We start from the raw sequence: 11,346 nt of genomic DNA, 5'->3' as shown, positions 1-11,346 counted from the left end.
TTTTTTTTTTTTGAGTCAGGGTCTCACTCTGTCACCCAGGCTGGAGCACAGGGCTGTGATTTCAGCTCACTGAAGTCTCAACCACCCAGGTTTAGGTGATCCTACCACCTCAGCCTCCTGAGTAGCTGCGACTACAGGGACACATCACCATGCCTAGCTAATTTTTGCAGACACAAGGTTTTGCCATGTTGCCTAGGCTGGTCTCAAACTACTGGGCTCTAGTGAACCGCCCTCCGTGGCCTCCCAAAGTGCTGGTATTACGGATGTGAGACACCACACCCAGCCCCTAACTTTGTTTGTTTTTTTATTTATCCTATTGACATATGTAGATCTACTTCCTCCTTTTTAACTGTTTTATAACATTTCATCATATGAATAGAAAATATTGTATTTATTCATTCCTTTTTTGATAGGCATTTCTAATTTCCGTTCTTGATAGTTTTTCTGTTATTGCATTATTACTTAGGTTTAAGTAACTTTTATAATCACAGAAATATTTGAGTACTTAGGATTTGCATGTTTATATTATATAGCAAACCAGTCTTGAATATTTACCACTGGAGTTATTTTCTTCTTATGCCTCAACTATAGCAAAATGGCAAATAATTCAAGATATTATTTTTAACATCAAATGTAATTTGTTCAAAATTTACATTAATCTTTCTCATAACTAGTCACTTCCATTTTGTCTTCCTGTCATCCTGAAGAATGAAAATGTAATTTCCCAGAAGTTTTAAGAATTGGGGGAGTATTAAATGTAGCTGAAATTAAGTGATTAATAATTTACTTCCGGGTCATGAATCAACTTCATGGGATGCTAAGGATCATTTGCAACCCCAGAAGAATGAGCAGTAACAATGCACTTTTTCAGACTCCAGAAATCTCAAAGGTTGGCTGCCCAACCTAATTAAACTTCAATCTTCTGATACCAAATTTATTTCTTCTTTGTACTGCGTTTCCTCAGATCTTCTTGACAGGAAAATGTCACTTTGCCTGACAGCTGATAGACAGGTTATGTAGCACCATAATTGAAGAGAAAAGGATAGCTTAAAGCTCCTCGATTTAATGGCTACGTGTATGGCTTTTTCTTTCTTTCGCTCTTTTTTTTTTTTTTTTTTTTTAAGTTTCTATGACAGACACAAAAGGTCTGAGCAAATAGGCCCAGTGCCATTTTTTCCTGCTTCCTCCAGGGGTAATTATCTTACTCCATCAATAGTGCTGTCAGAAATTGAGCACATAATTCAGCATTTAAATGAACAAGCAATGTAATATTTCCTGTCTCCCAGTGGAATGCTTTGCAGCTCACATTCTTCTCTGTCACTTGCTCACTCTTGATGTATGTCCCATACCCAGTCCTTGAATGCCTTCTCTCCCTTGTGTTTCATTGCAGATGTTGGCTCCGACTTGACACCTACTTCATTTGGAGTTTTATAGGACCAGCAACCTTGATAATTATGGTAAGAATTCCTAATTAACTATGTGTTTCCCAGCTCAAGATATAAAACTTTCACTATCCCAGTTCTGACTGTCTTTAATTTACAGAGGTTAATTTGGGGAAAGCATGTACTTATTTGACCCAACATAATTCAAGCAGTTAAACACTCATTATAGTCTATTTTATGTTGTAAAATAGTTAATCAAAACTGGTGGGAAAGAAAATATGCATTTGCAAAAGCTTATGGAGCTACTCAAGGGTCCGATCCAACATAATCCATTTGGTTTCATAGATAGTTGAACAGGGATAACTCTAAGGTTGACAACAGTGTATTTCCATTATTTTTCTTTTGGATAATTTGAATTGGGAACTGATATAACTTAGAAAGGTGGGAAAATACCTGACTGTTCCTATCAGCTTTGTTTTTTAAATGAATCTTGAAAACTTTAAAATTTAAAAGCAAAACTTTAACACTTTACTTGAGAATGGCACAATCGCATTAGGCATACATTCTGGAATCATGCTTCCTTTTCTGTTTTTAGATCCATAATATTCTGATTTCAAAGATGGATTAACTTAATTTAGGTAAAACAGTTAGTAGAATTGCTTATATACTTACCATTTTAAAAATACAAATTTGCTATCCATTTTGTGAATAAAATGTTAGCCTACTGACTTTGGATAAATATAGGTCTCCAGTTTCTTATCTGAAATCTTTGGGACAAGATGTATTTTGGAATCAGAAAGTTTTCAGACTTTGGAAAGATAATATGGTACATACACTGCATAATATACAATAACCCTATTGAGGAATAGGCAGTTACCCAAAGTCAAATACATCAACAAATACTCACAGTGGAGACTAGGCAGCAGTCTGTAATCAAATACAATATTTCAACAGAGAAAAAAAAAAAAAAAGGAAAAGTAAGAGCAAATAGTGGAAAGACCATGGACAGCCTTATGTCAGTTCAAATTAGGTTTTCCCACCACATAGATGTACTTCATGTTAGGCTTTTTGGTCACTGAATGGATTTTTTTAAATAACTTTCATTTTGCAGACTTTTTGGATTTGGGGATGATTGATAAAGTGTTGCGAACATGTATTTTTGACAGAATTTCAGGAGCGCCTTTATTGCCAAGTTGTGGAATATATAAATTAATCAAGTGGTAAAGGGCAACTCACTATGTGGTTTTTGTACAGTTTACCTGTGTGTGATACATGAAGTCTACATCAGAGCTTCCTGTTTTTCTGTTTTGTTTTGTTTTAAATTTTATGCTTTCTGTGTTTCCAGTGACATGGCAATACCACGGGTGGTTCCCTTTACTTTAGTCCTAGTTTATTGTAGCATCAGAATTTAACCAACATTTTATAATCCTTTTGAACTAGCTACACAAAAATCTATTGATTTTAGTATTTGCATTTTTGTAATACAGTATTTGAAAATGTGTCACTAAACAATAAATTTAGATAAATGTTCAGAGTGTAGAAATAGTAACACACCTAAAAAAGTATTGTTTTTGTTTTGACATACACTAGACTTTGAATTGTTTCACAATTTCCACAGCATCATTCCAGCTGATGCTGATTTTGTATTTGTGTGATTTGGCATAGCAGGCATAATAGTGCTTTGTAACTCAGTAGTATCCCAATTCTCAAAGCTGGCTTCTTGCCTTTACTAAAACACTAGGCAGTCATCTATGATCCAATTCCTTTAAAAGTGTACTGAGACCTAATTTCCCAGAACAACTCATCTGTTACAGAGAATAGATTTGTTTTTTTTTTTCCTACTCCAATTATGCTACATAACACTACCTTTTGCATTCCAGCTTAATGTAATCTTCCTTGGGATTGCTTTATATAAAATGTTTCATCATACTGCTATACTGAAACCTGAATCAGGCTGTCTTGATAACATCAAGTAAGTGATTTTTATTTTTGTTTTCTATAGGTTGCCTTACATTTATACTACAAACTATCCTTTCTATTATACCAAAATCTTACGACAAAAAGATAAAGAATTTGCTGAATAAGATTATTGATTGACTATCAAAGTGACTTGATCTGCCTGAAAATAAGTATAATAAAGTTCTGTTTTCAAAGATACTTTTTCTCCTAAATTCTAATTTGGAACATGATAAGTTTTAAATATATATATTCATTTTGTCCTGAAAACAAACACAACATTTCCATTTAGGACAGATTATTCTGTTTTTTTGTTTCTTTTTTTTTTTTTTTTTTTTTTTTTTTTGAGATGAAGTTTCCCTCTTGTTGCCCAGGCTGGAGTGCAATGGCACGATCTCAACTCACTGCAACCTCCTCCTCCCGGATTCAAGGGATTCTTCTGCCTCAGCCTCCCAAGTAGCTGGGACCACAGGCTCCCACCACCACGCCCAGCTAATTTTTTGTATTTTTAGTAGAGACAGGATTTCACCATTTTGGCCAGACTGGTCTCAAACTCCTGACCTCAGATGATCCACCTGCCTCGGCCTCCCAAAGTGCTGGAATTACAGGCATGAGCCCCCATGCCTGGCCAGGTTATTGTTTCTTAGAGTAATTACCACATCACTTCCTCACACTCCTCTCACTCCAGAGCAATGTGATGAGAGCCAGACGATGGTACCTACAAGTACCAAAAGGGGAATTTTACATCACAGAAGAGGAACCCTGGAATTATGAATCTGGGCATTTATATAAGAGCTGTTACATGGCTGCCATCTTCTGAGAGAAATAAAGAAACCTTCCTAATGTAAACAGATACTTTGTAATATAAAAATATGGCTCTACGTTTTACCTCCCCTTGAAATATTAACGCTTAACCTTCTGGGAGCCAAAATTAAATCTCTCCAGAAGTCTTTATCTATTTAATCATCTCTCAAGTTTGAAAGTTTGTTCTTTATCCCAACATCTACTTTTATATGTTCAGGAAGTTCTGCCATGCAGAAATATGAAAACATTCACATTACTTTTCAACAGTAGTAGTACTTTATGTGGGCAAAAAAAAGTAGCTGATTTACATTTTCTGAAAAGAAGAATAGTTGCAATCCTTGATATAACAAAAAAAAATTGTTTCTTTGGAATGTATCATATTTTAGAAAGATAGTAATATTTAAATGCATATTAGTTATTAAGATATGATATATTGAATTGCATTTTCATATAATTTGCTTATGCTAGTGTTATATTTGTTAAATGCTTTTATTTAAATGAATGTATTTTCAGAAGTTTCATGAGGTAATCTGTGACTTTTCTGTGCTACTGACATTCTCCTTGAACTACCTCAGATAGCAATTATGTCACCCATTTTCCATCTTTCTACATTCAATGCCTGACAGTTCCTGGCCCATAGTAGACCCTCAATGAATGTTTACAGAATAAAGTAATATATTAAAGACTTTAGTGCCTAAGGTGTATTGACATTAAGTAGTTAATTTTGTTGAAGGAATTATTTATCTACATTAAATAAAAAGGATAACCAAGGAATTAGAAAAATTAAAACATAGTGGTGCAAAATAGAAATTATCTACAATGAGTGATAGCCTTTTGTAATTCTCAATATTACTTAGTTGAGCTAGTAGTCATCATATTGTTTAATTATGTACAATTAAACTGTCCTTCTGAAGTACAGTGTTGGTTTCTTAGACTATTTGTTCTGATGAAATTGAATTTGGCACATATTCAATTTAGGCACATAAAATATATTTATCATATTGTACTTTTACCCACTTTAGCACAAATTACATCTTTGTACCTACTTTGTAGTATAAAGTAAAACACAAGTAACACTTTATTTATTATTTATATTATATATTTAAATACTAGCAGAAATAAGGGAATAAGACTTTAACATTTATGTAACACTAGGTTATAAATTGGCAAAAAGGATCATTCTTTGTCCTATATTTCAAGTATACTTTTTAGGTAATTTTTTTTTTTCTTTTTAACTTTTTTGTCTAATTCAACAAAAGGTAAAGCCTTTGCTTAATTTTAACTTTATGATTTGTATTTAGTACTGTCACATATTTTAAAAATCAATTTGTTTGAATAATGTTCATATGTATTTTTTTACATAATGTGGATGAATTTTTATGATATTACTGTTTGGAAAAATAATTAAACATGAAAAAATCAATAATTATATTTAGTGGCATTGGTAGCATCAAGTTTTATATTACAAAGCAAATAAAGCCTTAAATGAAAATATCTTAAATTCAATTATGTCTAAACTGCCTTCTAGATTATATTCTTCGGAAAGTGCTTAATCTTCCTGAGTCTTCCTCTCTTTGAAATGGGTATAATAATGAAATATACCTGACCATTAAACGGGCAGAAGAACATAAACCTTTGATGATGCTTTTTAAAAAATTTAGTAAATGAAGGAGAGAAATTGGGTAGTTGTTAGAAGGGGTATAGAGGATGGCTTTTTTTTCTTTGTTTTTATTTTTATTTATTTATTTATTGTTTCAAGAGGTAGAGTCTCGCTCTGTTGCCCAGTTTGAAGTGCAGTAGTGCCATCGAAGCCCACTGCAGCCTAAACCTCCTGGGCTCAAGATATCCTCCCACCTCAGCATCCCTAGTAGCTGGAACCAGAGGCATGCACCATCATGCCTGGCTAATTTTGTGGTTGTTGTTGTTGTTGTTTAATAGTGATGGGGTTTCATGATGTTACCCAGGCTGGTCTCGAACTCCTGACTTGAAGCTATCCTTCTGCCTCAGCCTCCCAAAGTGCTGGGATTACAGGCATGAGCCACTACACCTGGCCTAGGATGGTTTTAAGTTGAAAGAATTATGAATGTGGATATATTGATGGAAAAGAACCAGTGATAAAGAAATTAAGAATATAGGAAAGGAGAATTACTGTTATAGTTGTGATGTGAGGTTGTGTAGAGAATGTGATCCAGGATAGTGGTAGAGCAATTCCTCTACACTGGATTTCAGGAAGGACATTTGTCCAGTAAGCTAAAAGAAGCCAGGCAGGAGGATCCGTTTCCACTGAGACTGAATGGAATAAATAATGATAGGTGTGATGCCGATATGTTGGTGGAACTGGGGTAGCGCAGTGAATTGAGGGATTTCTGCGTAGTCTCCTCAGTGAGTTAGGAAAGATAGTTTTTGGCAGGATAACGGGACATGTTGAAGAAAAACAACGAGAAAGATATCTCCAGAAAATATCCCTTAATCTTTTCCAGAATCTGAAGAAAATTTCATTTTATTTAAAATACATTATATTAACTGTTTAAGAAGTGGTTGTAAAGAAATCAGCAGGGCATAATTTATAAGAAAAAAGGAGTTAAGAAGAATAATAATGATGTTGAACATTAACTAAAACTGAAAATCTGGCTTTTTTTTTTTTAAACAAGAATAAAGCTCTGTATAATATGTATTCAAAATGGTATAGGAAATGTGAAAGTGTTCGCTTTAAAGATATAAGCATCATTTATCCGGAAAACTTTTTTTTAGTATATTGGGGAAAGCATAAAAGTTAATGTTTACTTGTATTTTTCAAAAATTTTTGTAAAATGGTGAACAAGACGGGTCCCCTTGTTCAATGTATTAAGAATAAAAAATCACCACATAAGGCCCTTTGGAAGTCATTGTCTTTCTAAAACAAGTCATTCATTCAGTTACCAAGTATTCGTTGCTTTGATTATACACGTTCTTTCACACACATATATCTCCTTTATCTAAAATGTGTGTGCTTCTCCCCATATTCACTGGCACTGTTTTCTTTAAGCCACTATCATCTTCAGAATCACTGCAGTGGTCTCCTAACTTCTCTACCCACATCAATTCTTGCCCCTGCCTTCACCAGACAGATCTCTTGAAAAACTTAAAACCATTCATACAACACTCTGGGGTAAAACTCTTCAAAAAGAGCCCATTACTCTGAACTAAAGGTCAGACTTCCTGCCAAGGCCCATTAAACCTCCCTGATCTAGTTGCCCTTTTCTTTCTTCAGCTTTATTTCATGCATTTTGGCCCTCTGGCCATTCTAGATATGCTCTCTTTTGCCTCAGATCTTACCTCTGTTGTTTCTCTACTGACTTTCATTTCCCTAACACTATGACTGGCTGACTCCTATTTATCCTAATTAATTGAATTATTATTGTATTATCTTAAAAATTAACTTTTTAAAATTCTAAATTTACTGCAAGTCATCATAGAAAACCCCTTTTGATGTTAATAGAGAACATTTAATTAGTTGGCTTGTTACTATATTAATGAATTCTCTAGAAAAAATAATAAAAAATAGAGTGAGGTAATATAGGTAATATGATTACAGGGGAACTGAGATATGCCAATTCTTGGATTTAACTAAAAAAGTAATTAAAATTAAATAATACTTGTCTGTATTATTTGCTGATTGCTTACTTGTCCTTTGTCTCTTTTTCATTCAAATAGGTAATTATAGTTAGAGGAAAGAATTCCAATCATTTGAATATTCTCATTGAGTTTCTGACAGGTCAAAATCAATGCTTACAATTATCATAGCAAAACTCTAACCTAATTAAAAAATAGTATATGTAAATATGAATAAAACTATTATTGAATTGTTACCAGCACAAAATTAACTTACAGTATGGCTGAAGTACTATGACATGTGAAACTTTAATTTGTGAGGAGACTTTAGAACTCTCTTGACATTTACCTTCAAAATAAAAATGGGACTGGGCGCGGTGGCTCAAGCCTGTAATCCCAGCACTTTGGGAGGCTGAGACGGGCGGATCACGAGGTCAGGAGATCGAGACCGTCCTGGCTAACACGATGAAACCCCGTCTCTACTAAAAAAATACAAAAAATTGTCCGGGCCTGATGGCGGGCGCCTGTAGTCCCAGCTACTCAGGAGGCTGAGGCAGGAGAATGGCGTGAAGCCGGGAGGCGGAGCTTGCAGTGAGCCGAGATCGCGCCACTGCACTCCAGCCTGGGCAACAGAGTGAGACTCCTTCTAAAAAAATAAATAAATAAAATAAAATAAAAATGGATAGTTTCTCTAATCACCCATTTCTGTTATTGAAAAATATTAACAACTGTATTTCAAAATAATTTGTTTAATAACATCTCAAGTTATTTTGAAGAAAAAATGAAATAGTGGCCGTTTTAAGACGTAGGAAGGAACATTGGTGCCTAAGTGAAGGGAACACAGAATCTACCAGGCTTTGCTTTTCTGTATCTGTCCCTTTGCCCCTTCTCATCAACGGACTTCTGCATGAAGACTTAAGATTTCACCGGGTCATGTTTTCTGATTTCTAGTCTCTCTCCTTAGGTTTTATATGAGTGATAGGTTGGCAAAGACTCTGTCAGATGGTTTAAACAAGTATTTGCTTAAAGATATAACTTTTACTTTCCTTTCTTCTTCCCTAGTCCTAACTGTCAAGGAAGACATAATGGTCAAGGGGAGTAATAACTTGAGTGTCAAACTTAGTTGGGTTTGAATTTCTCTTCAGTCCTGTAGTGTTTACAAGACCTTGGCAAGTTACATCAGCGGTCTGGGTCTTACTTTCTCCTCTGAATTGGGAATAATTATGCCTGTTTCATAGAGCTTTGTGATAATTACATGTAATCACATATGTAAAGAATACAGCATGTAATTTGTTGCCCATACAGGGTGGTTTGAGTATTTTTAACCATTCTGTATGGAAATGCCCTGCTGCCTTTGGTTCCTTGTGTTTTTAATGGTGAAGCTTTGCTCAGTCTCTATCAAAATCCCTTTAGAATTTGACTGGCTTTGTTTACCATATGGTATCATGAAGAATTATGCTTGATATGATCCTTTCTTTTTTTAAGCCAAACTTATCCTATTATGAAAGAATTGGCTCCAGGGGTGCTCATTTGATTAATAAATAGCTAGTTTTGTTCTTAGTTCTGGAAGGAAAAAAAAAAAGTATTCTCAGTGAGGTTGGACACCTGCCAAATGCCAAGAAATCTAAGAAGGCTTCTGAATAGCTTCAGGGATGAATAGCAAAATACCTTACCAGTACCCATAATAACTTATTATATTTCTTAAGAAGATAACCTTTACTTTGAGAAACATGTGTCTAAATGTTAGTAAAAACAATTAAGTCAGAATTACGTTCAGCTTGATTAGTATTATATTAGTACTTTGTGGTTGAGGTTTAAAAAAGTAAAGGCAGAAAACCAAATGGACATGTTCCTGAAAAATACAACAATATTACAAAAATACTTTAATGCTTTAATTTTTCAATTTCATATTAATATAATGAATATACTTATGAAAACTTTCATCTTAATATGCTAAAAGTAACAAATATATATAGCCTACTTTCTAAAATTATCTCATCTCTATACTATAGTCAAAGCAATAACTTAAAAGTTTAAGCCTTTATGAGAACAGTAAATCTAGTTCTGAGTTGTGTAGTAAAAATTTCATCAATTGCAGAGTTTTCTGGATGAGTTTTGAGGAAATTTTTTTTAGAACTTTCTTATTCTCAAAATACTAGTTACTGATAAAAATATTGATATACTGATTTTTATTTTTAAGAAGGAAGCTCAGAATCATCTATGCAAACTTAAAAATATTAGCTTATATCTCTATACAACTGATTTTATTCATGGTTTACCATTCACCATCAAAGCTATTCAATTAAAATCAAGATTTTACAGATTTCTAATTATTTTAACTATTTAGAGATAGTATGTGTAAAAAATGTTACCCGTTTTGTAAAAAGATTATTAGGTCAACATGCTATACTGAAGATGTATTTTCCCAAATTTTAAAAACCAAATATACTTCTGAATGCCCATGTATACTATGAACACTTTAGTTTTAAGAATTAGCTAGAACCAATAATAAATTTATTTTATTCATTGTAATAAGATAGAATCATTTTTAAAGATAATTCTGAAAGTGAATATAATTTGTCTGTTATCCCATTTTTTCTGTCTTCCTCTATTTCTTTGATCTATGTTTAAACATTACTGGAAATCACCATAACGATGTAATAAGCGATCCAAGTATATTTAAAGAGTAGTACAATCCAAACAACATTGTGTGGAGCTTTGTGTATTTTTTAATGACACTACTAGACTTGCTTCAGACAAGTTAAGACTTTTCTAAGGTAATAGTGGGTCCTTTGCTGATTGCCTTAATTTTAGCATTTAAATGCATTTAGCAATCACTTCTTTAAAAACTGAATTGTAGTCACTGATTCAAAAAGCTGTGCATTCTGCAAGTGTTATTGTGAGTCTCATTGTATCCTTTATTTTAGGCTATAGTTTTAAGTTTTCTGAAATGTAAAAGGACTACTCTCTTTTTAGGCTTTTCTTTAAAATGCATTAAAATTCCCATATGATCTTCCTATGAATCAGGGTTTATGAATAAGTGTATTTAACATATTTCGTCGACTGGAAGCTCACATTTGAGAAAACTGGTTTGAAGGATGACTGCCATAGGCACACTGGAATTGTTTTCCATTATACCTTGAGGTCAAATTATAGTTTCACTTTTCCCCAAAATAATTAGGTTTCTATCAGATATAGGAGAGTCAAGTGCTATCTAAGGATGAGAAAGTCTAAAAACCTATCTAAGGGGAAAATGTCTTCTTCATAATGAAAACATAAAAATTAGCAGGTTCTCTGTTGTTTATATAGGGCTTAGACTCAGATTACCTTTATATCCCACAAGAAATGTGCAATCAGTCTAAGGAAATGCTTAAAAATCTGAATTAATCTAAACTAGCTATTCATAAGACTGTAGTTTTTCCCCCAAATAGTGAAGAGTAAGATTTCATAAGAATAGAATAAATCTGAGAATAGTTATAATAATTAACTTTTGTGTTCCATATTATTCATATATTTTGATTTTAATGTATGAACTTTGATTTGATTTGATCCTTATTTCTTAATTTATTCAACAAATGAGAAATATGAAAATTGTGGATATGTTTCAAAGATG

General features: G+C 33.3%; 1 protein-coding gene across 1 annotated transcript in view; it reads left to right on the top strand.

Moving 5' to 3' along the window:
- Nucleotides 1-11,346, top strand: part of ADGRL3 (adhesion G protein-coupled receptor L3) — a 186,288-nt gene that overhangs the window by 105,497 nt on the left and 69,445 nt on the right. Inside the window, exons 10-11 of the mRNA XM_011973978.1 lie at nucleotides 1,391-1,457; nucleotides 3,263-3,354. Coding sequence (XP_011829368.1) covers nucleotides 1,391-1,457; nucleotides 3,263-3,354 — 159 coding nt within the window. The remainder of the gene's footprint in view (nucleotides 1-1,390; nucleotides 1,458-3,262; nucleotides 3,355-11,346) is intronic.

Source organism: Mandrillus leucophaeus, unplaced genomic scaffold (assembly GCF_000951045.1).
Source record: "Mandrillus leucophaeus isolate KB7577 unplaced genomic scaffold, Mleu.le_1.0 Scaffold1404, whole genome shotgun sequence".
Taxonomy (NCBI): Eukaryota; Metazoa; Chordata; class Mammalia; order Primates; family Cercopithecidae; genus Mandrillus; species Mandrillus leucophaeus.
Note: the sequence above shows the minus strand (reverse complement) of the source record. Positions and strands in the feature narration are given on the sequence as shown.